We start from the raw sequence: 16,117 nt of genomic DNA on the forward strand, positions 1-16,117 counted from the left end.
CAATTAATAGCACTAAACAAATCTACAAAAAAATACAAAATTTCACTAAGGTGCAGCCAAAACATTTGAAATGGCACGTTTCTCTATTTTATACTGGCCTTCTACTAAAAAACATTTGAAATGGCACATTTCTCTATTTTATACTGGCCGTCTACTAAAAAGACGGTTGTTACTAAGCCTTAAGGTGCTCAAAGTTCTTCCTTTTTTGCTTTTGTTCCTCTTATCTAAATTTGTGATGGATTTCTAGGTGCATTTTTCCCCATTTTAAGTGAACACTATGACGACCTTAGCTTTAGGACCTGACTGGGGACCGTTTTGAAGGGGCACAGGGCTGGAAGAGGGGCACAGGGGTACAGGGGCACAGGGGTACAGGGCTGGAAGAGGGGCTGTCACCTCCTTATTCTAGACACTCAGCTGCCTCACTTCCTTTTCTAGCAGCTTCTTGATGTGCTCCTCACTGGCCTGTGAGGACTACATGCAGGGTCTTCTGGCCTTAAGCAAGTGCCCTTCCTCCCACTTTCACTTCTGGACATAAGCTGGGACACCATCGTGAGTGTCACAGGGCTTATTGTAAGAATCAGAGGCGCTCACGTCAGGTACTCTGCATGAAGGAAATGCCTGACTGTTCCCTGTCATTGGCTCCTGGTAACTGCCCATGCTACTCAAGCCTGCCAAAATATTTTCTAACAGTCTTTTCCACATTTCAATTAGCTGCTTCTAGATTTATCTGAAAAATTCTGATATAGTATTCCAACCTCTTTAGTGGATTAACTACAAAAACAAATTACAAATTTGTCCAGCTAGCCGTCAAAAGCTAACATCGTCCTCCAGCCATCATATTCTCTTGATTTACTACAGTCAGTAGATACTCATTTAAGCAATACTGACAAAAGACACAAAGAAGGAAAGTGGAAATGCAGAGTAACTTTCATAACGATTTACAGAAACTAAAAGTTTGGTTTTGTGTATATACGCATCAACAGTACAAATACACAAATAAAAAAGCAGGTTACTGTGGCCTGGGAGGCTCTCCTGCTCTCAGGACTCTTCACTACCCCTGATGTCTAAGGTCCTGGAACCACAAAATGTCAGTGAACTGAGCCTAATCTGGAGAAATCACTGTTAATCTCGGCCATTCACACGAGCATGTGTGTATGTGAAGGGGGTTGAAAATTAGCACACTTTTCAAAATGACCAATTAGCCCACCAAGCTCTAGAATCAACAACAAAACTAACCAGCTCATGACTTAATAAAGCTTTCAGAGAAATCACAAAACGAGATGTTTAAGATGGTTAGTGACAGAGAAAAGGAAAAGTTAATCAGAATGTGGTGGGGCCCACCTTTAACCCCAATACTTGGGAGGTGTTAACAGGTGGATCTGTTAGCTCCAGGACACACAGCTGAAATGTGTGAAAGATGTGACATGAAATTCACTTTTCCTTTGTTAAAAAAAAAAGTTAAACTTCATGTTGAGTGTGTGTATATGAACAAACACATGCCACAGTGCACACAGAGGCCAGAGGACGGCTTTGCTGGTTCATCCCTCCCACCTTGTACATGGCCTTTGGGGAAGGAACTCAGGACATCAGACTTGCATGGCAAGAGCCTTTACCCACTGAGCCATTTTGTCAACTATGAAAAACAGTTTTTCAAAGAAACCAACAAACAGGTTAATAGAAGATGAGATGTAGTTAATGGGATAATTTATGAACTAGGAGAAACGTAAGAGAAACATAGAGCAATGGTAGATACTGAGGGGCCGGAATGAGAGACCACAGACCTCACTCACACACCACCAGCTACACAGCCACACTCTCTCACTAGATCTCAGCACTCAGGAATGCTGAGTGGCCTTGCTACTGCAACCAGAACATTTCTTCCTTCTTTTGTTTTAGAAACAGGGTTTCTCTGTGTAGCCCCGACTGTTCTGGAACTCAGATCCCCTGGAGTACAGGGATTAAAGGTGCGTGCCACCACACCAGGCTTGATATCAGAACATGTGTAAGTGCAGGCTTAGGCAGTGTCCCCTCCTGAAAGTATTGAGGACCAGAGCTGCTTCTGGTGTTGGACATTTGTGCAGACTGCAAGCTACGACTAACCCTGTACCTAATCCGAAAGTCTGAAATGTGCCCAATGTCACAAAGTTTTGGACACCAAAACATCTCATGGTTTGGATTCTGCAATTAAGGATGTTCAACCTATACTACTTTGCTTTCAACATGCTTTCCCGCCCCCTCTTTAATCTGCAATTCTGCTCTTGAACATGGGGCCTCATACAGGTTAGGCACATATTCTACACTAAGCCATACTCCAGCCCAACATTCATTTTAATGTGGGTTTCCTATGACATACTGACAATCATAATTTTAAAGAAGCCCTTTCTTATGGTATTATGAAGTACTCCATTATTCCTGTGTGACAAACACACACACACACACACACACTCTAGGAAACACGCTTTAAGTAAAGATTGTTCAAAGCAGAAGTTATGAACCTGTCTTAGTGCACACACAAACAAAGCTCACTCTGCTGCTCCTACTGTCTGCAGTTCTGGAGTATATTGCTGCTCCCACTGCGGTAACAAAGCATGATCCTAAGAGGTACCACGTACCCTAGGAGTAGATCCTGAGTAGCTATTACTTCTAGCACACTAGAACAGAAATACTAATATTTTGGTGGTGATGAATCAGGTAGAAAACTGGTTCAAAAGCAGTTATTCCTATCCAAATATGGTGGGCGAGATGTAATTTCTGAAGTCTGAGTTTAAGGGTAATCCCCGTGCTGACGGTCACACCCAAGCTTTCCAGCCCGGGAAAAGTCGGCTGAGGTTTTTGGGATCCACCGCCTGCTGGATGAGCAAGTTCACTTGCCCACCCACACTGAGCACAGTGCCTTCCTCCACGCCTCTCAGCTTCTCGTGCAGTCTCATCAAGACGCGTTCAGCTACTTTGTTGAAACTCTGGTCAATATCACTAATGATAAGAAACACAAAGATTACAATGAGGTACAACAGTTAGGGCCCGGGAATAACAAAATCTAAGTCACTAACAGCAGGTCCTTCCTTAAATCTCCCACCTTAGGCTTCGTTTGCATTCTGGGTCATCTGCATTGGGAGTAGAGTGGAGCTCAGTTTCATCTTCTGGCCTCTGCTGTAAATACAAAGCCTTTAAAGGATTCATAGTCCAGTCAAAGAGTGGATCGTACAAAAGGACCTAAACAGAAAAAAATGATGTGCACTCTGATTATGTAGTTAAAAAACAATAGCAACCACATATAAAATAACACGAGTCACAAGCCTCAGGGAATTGGAAACCAATCCTCAATATTGGGAAAAATAGCAACTGATTTTCTGAAATTTGGACTGATTTACCAGGGGCAGCACAGAACTTTGTGTGTCGGGGGTGGGGTGGGGGATGCAGTTTCTAAAGTGATGTATTAAGTGGAGATGTAAATAATTTCTCAGACCACTGTGGCCACCTGTTAATCTTTGAAAGGGCATAGCTCCACCTTGTTATCACAGGCCGAATAGTTAGTGCCAGTGAAAAATGAATGACTCTTAACCCTGTCTGCATAGGAGGAGTAATTTACAACGCCCCCTGCTCCTACTTCATCCTTAAATGTCTGTTTTGAACTCATAGCACCTACTCTTTAGAAGCATACAGATGACACCTGTGTGCAGCCAGGCCTGCACCTACTTCCTCTGTTTCCCTGCGCAGTAAACAGCTCAGCTCTCACCACACACATCCCTCCCGGGTTTGCTCATGACTGCCAGAGGTACCCAGCTCTCACTGGGTAGGATTAATGTCATAAGCACTGGAAGTCTGACTTTCTTCCCTCTCTGTCCTGGGTGAACGTGAAATGATGAACCTGACTTAAACACGTATGTTCTGCAGGCCACAGCTCCACTCAGGTGAGCTGTCTCAAAGCTGAATAGCAGACAGGCACTGCAGGAGCCCTAGCAGCCAACCTCTCTCTTCAGTTGTGCTTGCCGACACTCTGATTTCCATCTAAATTAGCTCTGAAATTTGTAGGGAAATCAATCTCAAAGTAATCCCATATGGGATGCATACAGACATAACCTTATGGGCACACACACAACCATATATGTGGGTGTGACTGGAGACCAGAGGGGTGATGTCAGGTGCTTTCTTCAATCTCTTTTCTTATTTTTTGAGGCAGTGCCTACCACTGAACTGGAAACTAACCAATCTGGCTACACTCGCTGGCCAGTGAGCCCCAGGGATCACCCCGTCTCAGCCTCCCCAGTGCTGGGACCATGAACACACACCGCCATGCCAGCCAGGTTTTCACATAGGCTCTGGGGACCCAAACGCAGGTCCTCATGCTTGTGGGGCAAGCACCTTGGCAACTGAGTCTTCCTCTCAGGCCCATGTCGGATGTCCGAGATGTCAAAGTGCTCATTTATGTATTAAAAGACTGGAGATCACCTAGCAATGCTGTAGTTTTACAAGGAATGTGAAGGGACCAGAACCGTTTCTAACCCCCACCTTTGTGATATCTGACCATGTCCACTGTGCCCCTTTCTGCGTGTGCCCAGCACCACTCCGCATGAAATGCAGCAGTGGTCTTGGAGTGAGTGACCTTCTAACAAGGCATGCTGACTGGTCAAGGGAGCCAGACCTCCTGATGCATACTTTACCTCTACAATGGTTATCAGAGTTTCCTGAGAACTGCGCATAACTTCCATTGTTTTTTCACAGCATCTGCAAGGTGATACACATATCAAACACACATTCTGCAGCACACCAATATTTCAACCTTTGTCTATATGCACTTACGAATACATACTTAGATGAACCTTGCTAGCAATTCCCAAGATTGCATTTCAGAGCAGAACAGCTGACTAAGGCAACATTTAAGAGATACTGTGGAAATTAATACAAATATATACAAATGCAAACGTGTGTGTTTATGTTTCCTAAGCTCAGCACTTATAAAAGAAGACAGTACTACTGTGAAATGCTTTGTCTTGATTACTGAGGCGAGTATTAATTTACTTTGACAAGCTGAGACTATGGACCTTTGCTGGGAAAACTATGAAGAACAGCAAAATCTCTTGGTGGGAGTTATATTGGAACATGGTTGTTTTAGACAAAACTATCATCTCCTTAATATCATCAACAATGAGCATCAACAAAATAGCAAAAATCAGGGTGAGTCAGCTAAGACTGACTAACAGCATAAATGGCCCTGTCCCAGAGGAGACTAGGCATGACAACACATGTCATGCTGAATTAAGTCCCAGGAGGCTGGAAAGAACTGTGAGTGTCTGTACCAAAGGTCTTTTCCTTAGTGCCCTAAAGCACCTTGCATTGTCTACTTAAATTTACTAGCTGGATAATTTTGATAACAAAAGTTGTCTGCTTTTCCTCCCTTACCTTCTGAAGACACCTTCTACACCAGTGATGCCCATGCCATCCACAATATCTCTGCTGAGTCTGAAAGGAACTGTTTCTGGAGTGGGCAGGATCTTCCCCTGTTCAAAAGCCACTCCTAAAACAAGAGAGACATGAGGCAAGTGAGTCTGATGGGCTGATTCACCATGCTAGCTTTGGAAAGGCAGCAAATAATCTATCTGTCTCTCAAGTTCTATTAGTCCTGGATGATATATATCTATATATCTATCTCTAAAATTCACATATATGAAATATGTATTATTCTATTTTTGCATTTCCTGCCTCCCTCAGCTTGATCCATCTATGAGAACCACTCCAAATGCACAAGTAACAGCTTCTTGACAAAGGAATGCACATTAAAGGATGATTTTATATTTTTGGTTTTGAGCCTAGCCTTTAACGACTTGAGCCATCTCTCCAGCCCTAAAGGATGATTTTAAAGCTGGTTAACGGGTGTGTTTAAATGTAGAAGACTGAAGCATTAATGTTTTAAAACATTTTAAATAAAAATGTTTTGAGATACAGCCTCACATGCTTATTTTGAGGTAATTACAGACTCACATGCGATTCTAAGAAATAGTGCACATACTTTCTACCAGTTTTTCCCATGGTAGAAAACTACAGTACAGTTATCACAGCCAGGATACGGACACTGGCACAGCCAGGACACACAGCACCCCATCACCGAGGGATCCTCATATGGCCCTGTTACAGCCACACCCACTTTTTCCACAGGGCTTGCAAATCTCTACACACATTGCCATACATCTAACAATCACTAATTTGCTTATTTTTATAATTTTGTCATATCAAATTATGTAAATGAAATCACACTTGTATTCACTCCAACTTTCTGCTGTAGTCAATATTAGATTTTATTATTGCTTTCATGGAATATTTTCCTCCAAAGATGCCTCTTTAAGGGCTGAAAGATGCCTTTTCTCGGACCATTTCCTTTGATGTGCTGAAGAGATAGGTCAGTGGTTAAGAAGACCCTCCTCTTTGTTTGTAAGCCTTACTTTTCTTTGTGTTTGTTTTTATATGGTGGTCTTATTTCATAGCCCAGACTGGTCTCACAGCAAACCTCCTGCCTCAGCCTGTAAGTGCTGGGATTATAGTCATGAGCTACGAGCCCCACTGTGGTTTAGTTGCTCAATAGTAGCATCCCCCATGCTTCTGTCTTCAGTGTGAGGTCACTCCTCCAGCCCAGCGACTTCAGCATCTCTACTGCTGATGAGGATGACTCGCCATCACAGCCAAACTCTTTCTTTTATATTAAGCTGCCATTGCTATCTGGAAATCTCATTAATGTCTTGAAAGAATGTACAAAACTCATCATTTTTAAATTTTTTATGAAATCTGCTGTATTCCTTTGTTCGATGCTTTGGATGTCTAGAAATCCCCTGCCCACTCTGCACAACTAACTTTAATGGTACAATGTACTACAAAAACATCTTCAAATCCAATCTTCTGGTCTTTACAACTCTTCATCATCTCGTGTCTACACTGTCATTTTCTCTCTTAACTTCCTGATCCAAATTACTCAAAATTCAAACATGATTGTCTCCTAGCTAAATATTTTTCACTTCCCACCATTTAACAGATTAAATTTCCAAGTTCTTCAACCTATCTTTTTACTAATTCACTAGCATGTTCTGCCTCAAGCTACTTAATTACAGGCACAGTTCTCTCTGGCAATATTTAGGACCTCACCACTTCTTTAGCTTCCTTCATTAATTAACCCCTCCCAGTTTTTTAGCACGCCATCTCCTCAATCACCCTTCCTTCTTTTCTTGAAGCCTTGATTCAATGGCTACCTCTTCAGTGAGATTTACTCATCATTACAGGTGGAGAGAGCCACTCCTCTCACAGGTGCTCATGCATAAGAGAGAACTAAGTTATATTTTTCTGCTGATGTGCCTGACTTCCTCATATTTGTAATGTGCTGATAGGCATAGTCCTTGATCGCTAAATATTAATGAAAGATATATAACTTTTATTACTCACCCAAATCTATGTGTACAAGTTCTGCTGATTGCTCATTTATCAAGATATTCTGTACATGCCTATCACCAAGTCCAAGGATGTAACCAACTAGGGAAGAAAAAAACAAAACAAAACAAAAAACCCAAAACAAAAATCAATCATGTGAAATCTCTAATACACATTCAACCATAATCTCAGCTAGTACCATTTCAAAGCAGAAAAGGTTCCCATAAGTACTGAGGATCTTGCCTAAGCATGAATTCCCCGCCACTCTAAGTACAGTACAACAGTGGCAGAAGAAACTTTTTAGTTGCAAATTAACATGAGACAGTCTATTTGAGACACGAGACATTCACTTCTATTAGTTCTCATACTCTAGGATTTTGTTAACTGCTTCATCTAACTAACGCTACTCCAATCTCATAAACAATTAAAAAGTCAAAACATATATTGTATATCAAGTATTTAAACACAGATCACAATTTCTGTTCTGAGATTGTATTAAGCAAAATGAATCATTGATTCTGTACAGAAGAATAGTAAGAAAGTCAAATGGCAATATCAAAGGATTTATTTTCCAAAGAAAATTTCAAAGAATCTATATTGAAGGGAAAGAAAATAAACCACATTCACTATATTAAAAACTAAACACACCTGGTTTTATTTCTCTACCTCAGAGTAGAATTCCCCTCTATATGGATGGTTGCAAGTTAACAATCAGGATGAACAAACATTATGATCTCACTGTGAGGATAGTTTGAGCAACAACTTCTGTTACCACTACCATCCTCTTGTAAGACAGAATGCAGTTATGTGAACAGTACATAGGATATTCAAGGTTACCAATAGAAGACGTGGCCACACTACGCGTATATGCCAATCGTTTCTCAAACCAAACAGCTGGGTCCAAGAATTTTTCCATGCAGAAGTAACGGAAAACTGGTTCAAAGTTCTGGCAAATGGTCATGAAGGTATCATATTTCTCTTCAAAAGATTTCTTTTGCACTTCCTTTAAAGAGAACATTTATAACACTTCTTCAGTATTATGCTCATGTCATTCAACTAATATCCACAATGCTTCTAGATGAAACAGCTAATAGAATATAGGGGTAATAAAAAGATAAAAAAGACATTCTACCTACAAGAGGTTAGCAATTTGGTCAGGAAAACCTTTAATTCAAGTGGCAATCCCATTAGGATCCTGTCTCTTAGAGTGCTTTTAATTCTGATTTGAAGGGTCTTATAATATAGATGGAATGACACAGGAGATGCTAGAGTTGGCTTCCAGTAATCTAAGGCGGTGTCACAGCACGAGCACATCAGACTTCTGTCCTCTAAAACCTCTCTGGAGTCTCTCTCTCCTGAAGCACAGCTTATCAACTTCAGTGGCTTAGTGTTCATCTATCTGACAATGACGTCCTAAGATGGCCCAGGCACCTCTAATTAACTCGCGTGATAGGCCAGTCTATTTCCCACTCAACATCGTTCCTTGAATCCTTCTAAATCCAAACATAGCATCTAGCCTCACTATCCAGAAAACTGGGAAGAACACACCTTTCTGTACACTGTTTTGTTATTTAATTTTTAATAAAATATACATTGTGATATGAATATATTCCCCCGCCCCGTGGGTGCTGGGATCTGAACTCCGGTGGCCAGGCTTAGCAGCAGGAACCCTTTTCCCCGCGGAGCCATCTCTCCAGGATGGTTTAGGTGGGGAGCATCTCTATATCTAGTAGGGCAGGACACTTATTCTCATCTTCATTCAGATTCAGATTTCATCTTGTGAGCTGTTCATTTCATTAGCCTATTTGTCATCTTATTTTTTTTTTAATTCCTTGTTTATTCTGGATATTAATCTCCTGTCAGATACATAGTTGGCAAACGCTTTCGCCCACTCTGGAAGCTGCCTTTTCATTTAATTAACTCATTCCTTTGCTGTAAAGATGCTTTTTAATTTCACGTGAACCTATTTGCCAACTGCTGACTTTACTGTTGAAGACTAAAGTCCTATGCAGAAAGACCTCGTGTTTTCCCCATGTCTTTCTCTAAGAGTGTAATATCTTCTAATCAATCAAATTCTATCAGTCTTGCCTCCTTAATGTATCTTTTAATCCCAGCACTCAAGAGGTAGAGGCAGGTGGATCTCTGTGAGTTCAAAGCCAGCTTGGTCTACATCTTGAGCTCCAGGACAGCCAGGACTAGAGACACCCCCTGCCTCAATGCCTTCCTCCCCCACAAAAGTAAATCTGATATCTTTACTCTTTATAGCAAACTTGGGCTTTTTGGATCAGTTCCTACTCCAGCCTCATCTATCCTATCTACAACCTAATCCCATGCAGTCTATACCTAGGCAGGCCTCCTCTCTGTTGCTTGTATGCTTCTGCCTAGAACACCTACTCATTTACCACACAGGGTTCAAAGTTCAAATGCCTTCTCACTCATGAAGCCTTTCAAGAATCGATTTTCTGCACTCCTCCCCGCCAGGCACAAGCATATCCTCCTGCAAGCCTATTCTTTAACACATGTGTCTTGCATAAATGCTGTCTTCCATCACACATGTGTGTCTTCCATCAAATGCTGAAGACCTATTAAAAAAAAAACCTTTTGGGAACCAGTGAGGTGGCTCAGGAGGTAATGGGGCTTGCCATGCAAGCCTGGCAACCTGAGTTCAATCTCTGGTTCCCACATACACAACGTACGTGGAGAATGACTCTACAGAGTTGCCCTGTCACCTTCAAATCTGTGCCATGACATGAGCGTGTTCCCCCCCCACACACAGGGGAGAGAGAGAGAGAGATTGAGATTAAAACAGACTAACAAAAACCATGTGACAGAAATCACAATGAAAACAAATGATGTTTGCCTTGGACGGACAAGGCTCAAGGCTCTGCTCTACCATGTCAAGACATCTCACTTAATACCTGTGAAGCCGTAGCATGGTGCCTGGCTGACAGGAGGCATTCAATAAATGCTGCTAAAACAGCAAGTAAATGTTAAACCGGACAGCCAACGGCACAGAAATTATTTCAGAAAGTCTGTTTCATGTAAAATTGCTTAATTTGTTTATTTTAATTGGTATTTTGTTTGTCTTATTATGAATCATCTTATCACAAACTGGCAGCAAACTAGCATAAACTGGACAATGTTTCTATTTCTAAGATGAAAGGATAAGGACTTCATATTGTTTAAAGACCCTTCTATTATACTCACACATATGTTCATCTTGATGAGTTTACATCTTGTTTTTACTTAGTCTCTTCAACAATTATTTCATAAATATTTGTATTTTATAATATTTGGTAGCTTTATAAACTACTAAATAACCCTTCAACTCACCATCATTTTCTTTTGGCACTGATATGCACTGAAATCATTTGGCCTGTATCTTTTGTGAGCACCTTCTTCGTTGTTAACAAGATATTCACCAATAGGGACGGTTCCTGTGCACCACTCAAGAACACCGCTTCGCTGAGAGAGCGGAACCACCTGAGGTCAAATCAAATACCTTTGATTATAGAAAGGCATTAAGGAACCATTGATAATCACCCACCCCAGCCAGACTTACTAGCATCTCTGTCTACAGGAGAAAGATCTCCTTGGAGGGAAGCACAAAATAAACCTGGGCTCAAAAATAAGATCGTCCTAGCTTCTCCTGAGACTTCAGAGAAACCACCTGTCTCAGCACCCACAATTCTCTGAGAGACCATTCCTGTTAATGAAACTCATCATTATCTGTGATTGATCCATAATTAATTTGTTCATTTAGTAGAGGATGAACTCTGCTTTCATTACACTTTGTTTTCCGAAACAGGATCTCATTACATAGCCTGGAGTCCTTGAACTTGGGATGCTCCTGCCTCCATCTCTGCTACTTTCCTTACATATTTGTTAACCAAAAAACTTGGGAATTTCATCTAGAAAAACAATTACTTGAGACTGTGGTCTCAACTTTAACATATTTTCATTTTTCAACTATGTGTATTTTTGTTTATAGTCTTTACTAATTTCAAGAACAGAAAAATATATTTGTAAATGAAAATGAGAAGTTTTACTAAGTGTTTTTAAATCATGGTACACTATAAATATATAAATGCAAAAATAGTAAGAAACGAATACTATTTTATATATTAAACAGCTTAACCAATTCTAAGACTTTGTCAAATTTGCAGGAAGGGAGGAGAAGCTTCTTTTGTGCCTCTTGCTGTACTCACACCTCTTCCCTCCACCACAATGCACTGCCTTATCATGTTCAGGTAACTTTGGTGTTTTATTTTCAAAGCTATCTACAAAAAAATAGCTGCAGATTTTATTTTTTTTTAATGAATTAATTATTATTGGTGGTACAAGTGCAAACCATGCAAGAGAAGGTTAGAGGACAAGATACTGCAAACTTTAAATAAAAGATGTTAAGTGAGCTTCTGCAATTTGCTTTTCTCTCACTTAACATTCTCAAGTTTGGCTTTGTTTGTATCTTAACTATCATTAATTCTATGACTGTAATAAGTAATATGTGTACATATATATTATACACACACACACACACACACTGCACAACTTTCTAGCTTGCACTTCAACATTTCGTTGGTTGGTATTGTTTTCTTATTTCCTGTTGGAGAGATTATAACCTGTTTTCTGCTCAGAAGACTAGGAGCAGAAATGGTTAAAAGCTGGTGACTTCTGTGCTGTGTATGGCCAGGCCACACCAGCTCCCCAGACCCTTACCTCAGCTTGTTTATCCCAGCTAATCTACAGCTTTATCCTCCCCCAGACCCTTACCACGAACATTTATACCACGAGCCTGCTTTCCTAGGTAATGCATAGAACCTATTTTTATGTCACTTGAACTTTACAAGAGCTTTGATGTAGTCATGTCTTAAGTTTTGTTGTGCACATGGGATTGATTTAATTATCACCAGCAAACATTTTCCCAATTGTGCTGTGCTTAGATGTGCCTAAATTAAACTACTCGGTGTTAGATTCAAGTTTGGATCAACACTGGCGGCTCAGTAGTGTTGAACAAGACCTCCTTCTTGCCTCTTGCAGACTGACACTCTGCTAGCAGCAGCAGTTGTAGAGGTCCTCACAGTTTTCCTGACTTACTGCTGTAGTGACAGTCTACTGGTAAATATATAAGCTAGGAATTAAAAAACAGGGTCACAGGGAATGTACTATCTTTAACTTAGTTAAGACGACTACGCAAAGTGACGGCTGCAATTTATAGCTTTACCAGGAAAGCTGCTACTGAGTTCCTCAACATGTTTGTCTGCCTTTTACCTTTCGCCATCTTCCCACTAGCTGCAGCGCCCTGTGGTTTTAGTCTGTATTTTTCAGATGTCTAACAATATCACTATAGGTTTACTGCCCATGTAAATTTTTCTTATAAATTCTGTTCTTTCCTTTTTTTTCCCCCCCTAATGACAATCTTTAAATTCTGCATAAGAACTGCTGGTATATTCTACATATGAATTTCTTGTTGCTAATACTACATTAATCTTGTATTAAAATATTACAATTCACTTTCTCTATGGATCCCTTGTTTTTTACGGCATCTTTAATTCTAAACTTTTTTTTTTTTATATTTAAATAGGTAGAACTACTTTATGCTTTGTGTTCCAAGGAAGCCTTTGGTTTAAATTCAGATTGCCATGCATGCAAGGCAAGCACTGTACCCACTGAGATAGCTCCTGAGCCCCATGTATGAAGTTTCCATAAAATAAAAGTAAGGTGTCTAAGCTTCATTCTGACTGAAAGCAGCAGGCTGAGGCAGGAAGAATGAATTACTTTGAAAGTTGAGATGGTTAAGCAAGAGTTCTACTTTACATTTATTGAGTTTGAGATGCCTTAGTCCTCTATGTACCTAACCTTACAGGAAGTAGTCCTAAATGGTTATATGTCAGCTGACAGGTCTATTTTTAGAGACTGAAGGAAAACCAAGCAGGGAGTCATTAAAAGTAGGTTAGATTTCCAAAGAGCAAAGTGACCAGAGCTACTGAGCCACAATCCACAGGTAAATTTTCCAGTGACTTGAATTGCTTCTGAAAGCCCATGCTGCTGTGATACTCAGTAACACCAAGGACATCAGCCCCCAGTACAAAGCGAATTTTTTAGTTGTCATCCGCACAATCTGAAAGCCTAGGATCTAGAACATAACAACGTTCTTGTGTTCAGAAGACAGAGCTTCTATTCGCTAAGACAGGAAACCACTCACACAGCTTTCAACCTGACCCACAGCTAAGTCAGACTAAACATATAAATATGACTGGTGGGTCTCAAAAGTGTGGTCCCTGGACCAGGACAGCATCAGCATCACTTGGCACCCAGGTAAAATGCAGTCTCAGGTTCCACTCCAGAAGCCTGACAGAAACCCTGCACACAGGCCCAGCAATCTGTATTAACAAACCCTTGAAAGGCAGGTGCAGTGGTGGGATCTGTGATCCTAACACTAGGGGAGTTAGAGACAGGAAGATCAGGAGTTCAAAGTCATCCTCAGCTATATATTAAGTCTGAGTTAAAGGAAACCTGGTCTGAAATACACACACAGACAAAGATGGGGTGGGTGTGGAGAAAGAAAGAAAAGCAGGGAGAGAAAACAGGAAGAAGGGAACACAAATCTTTTAAGTGGTGATGTGTTCTAAAGCTTGAGTACTAATAATCTGAACCACATTAAAAATATAGCTTTGGGGGCTGGAGAGATAGTCTGCAGTTAAGAACACTTGTTGCTCTTACAGAGGACGTGGATCAGTTTCCAGTGTCTATATGGCAGTTCACAACCATTTGTAACTCCAGTTTCAGGGACTATGACCTCCGAGGGCACCAGGTACACATGTGGTGCACAGGCATGGATGTAAGGAAAACACTCATACATTTAAGATAAATCTTAAAAAAAAAAAAAAAGAAAGAAAGAAAGAAAAGAAAGAAAGAAAAGAAAAGCTTTCATAGACCCTTAACTTTTGTTTTTAGCATTAATTGAGAATGTCTTAAAAACATCTTTGGACTGGGATGCAACGTAGTCGGTAGCATCCATACTGGGTTTTTTGGAATGTAGACCAGAAAATGTTTTAAGACTTATTCAGTTTTATTGATCTCCTCCACTTCCATCCTCACCCCACTCCAGAGTGAGATACAGAACTCCGGGCCTTATACATCATGCTAGGCAAGCACTCAATACTCACTTATAAAATATTTTGTTGAAATTTTACTATCTATACATTATTTTTAAATAGGCTGATATTTTTCAATGCCATCCCATTTAAGACACACCTTAGTTTTCCTTTACATTTTATTTTTCCTAATTTTTTTATCCACTCCAATATTTACCCTGTTAACACCACTGCTGGACAGTTTATTCATGTTACAGACTTTTTCTTCTTGCTGAGACTAGGCTAATTTTCTCTGTATTGTTCCATTTTTAGCACGTGTGCTGATGAAATGAGCACACTGTTACATATTCTAACTGTTGTGAAGGCAACTGCATTTTTAAATAAGTATTAATGTTTAGTTAGCTCCTAGTAAAATATTTAAATTTCTAGAGAAAATACTTGCAGCATTGATCCTTCTCAAAGTAAAAGAAACAACTACTAAGACTCTGTGAAAATAACTGGTTCTCGACTAGAAGGTGAAATAATGCTTTTTAGTTGGTTCACATCTTCCTGGGAAATGGAAAATGCAGCAACAGGAAGTCCTGTCATTACAGTGACAGAGGATGAAGAGAGGGAATAAAACGTGGGAACAAAGCCAGAAAAGGACAAACCTATGGAATCTCTATCTCTCAGGAAAAGAGCTAACTAATTGACATAAGAGTAGAAGAAATAATAGAGTAACATGACGTAAAGGTTGTCAAGTAAGTAAATTGCGGAGAAAAGAAAATGGATCTAACTCTATTGACTAAACTCTAGTGAAATCTACTAAATTAGTTGCATGTGTCCTCTCACTTATCAATCCAATTCTTGGAAATCTCTCCAACAGACTGACATGAACATGATAAAACATGCATGTTCACTTTATTTGTTCAGTGCAGAGCATCACTGTTTGTAGTAGCACACGCCAAGAAACAACCTAAATGGTCATAAAGTACCTATAAAATAAACTATGTACATATTATAAATGGCAGCATAAGCCCTATGGTACATTACTTAATACAATAAAGGGAGGCTATTTCTGTAGACTGTAGAAAATAGCTAATGCCAACTAGCCATAAGTAATAGGATTATACTGTCCAAACAGACAGTGTCAATCTATGGCCTCTAAAGCAAAACCAGCACCAGTCTATTTCTGTATTGCCTGTGAGCAAAGAATGGCTTTACAGATTTAAAAAGTCATAAGTAAAAATTAGAGAATATACAAGAGACCTAAGTGGCTCTCAAAGTCTGAAATATTTGCTAGCTGTTCCTTCACAGAACTCTTTTCTTGGGGGAAGCGCCAGAATTCAAGCCACCTTGAATGGACATACGTTACCTTGTATGTGCAGATAGTCAGTTTCCTCTTTCTAGTCTCAGTGTTTCTCTGAAGCAGTGTATTGCACATCTGGAACACCTGCTGCATGACAGCATCCTGCCTCAGGTCATCACGGCCCTTCAGAACAACCAGACATAAACAGGCACAGTTTACTTTATTACAGGCACACAGAGTCATCTAATAACAGGCAGCACAAAACATTCTGAGTTTCTATGCTCCTTTTCAGAGTCTCTTGAATAATTAATACCTACTGTCA

At 40.2% G+C, this 16,117-nt stretch overlaps 1 protein-coding gene across 1 annotated transcript in view; it reads right to left on the minus strand.

The window, feature by feature from the left end:
- Nucleotides 1-2,008: 2,008 nt before the first annotated feature.
- Atm (ATM serine/threonine kinase) overlaps nt 2,009-16,117 on the minus strand; it is a 97,672-nt gene continuing 83,563 nt past the window's right edge. Inside the window, exons 56-63 of the mRNA XM_051156467.1 lie at nt 15,862-15,978; nt 10,744-10,893; nt 8,248-8,413; nt 7,426-7,512; nt 5,401-5,515; nt 4,662-4,725; nt 3,077-3,213; nt 2,009-2,973 (exon numbers count right to left, since the gene is read on the minus strand). Of these exons, the coding sequence (XP_051012424.1) occupies nt 2,790-2,973; nt 3,077-3,213; nt 4,662-4,725; nt 5,401-5,515; nt 7,426-7,512; nt 8,248-8,413; nt 10,744-10,893; nt 15,862-15,978 (1,020 nt within the window). The 3' untranslated portion in view covers nt 2,009-2,789. The remainder of the gene's footprint in view (nt 2,974-3,076; nt 3,214-4,661; nt 4,726-5,400; nt 5,516-7,425; nt 7,513-8,247; nt 8,414-10,743; nt 10,894-15,861; nt 15,979-16,117) is intronic.

Source organism: Acomys russatus, chromosome 14 (genome assembly GCF_903995435.1).
Source record: "Acomys russatus chromosome 14, mAcoRus1.1, whole genome shotgun sequence".
Lineage (NCBI taxonomy): Eukaryota > Metazoa > Chordata > Mammalia > Rodentia > Muridae > Acomys > Acomys russatus.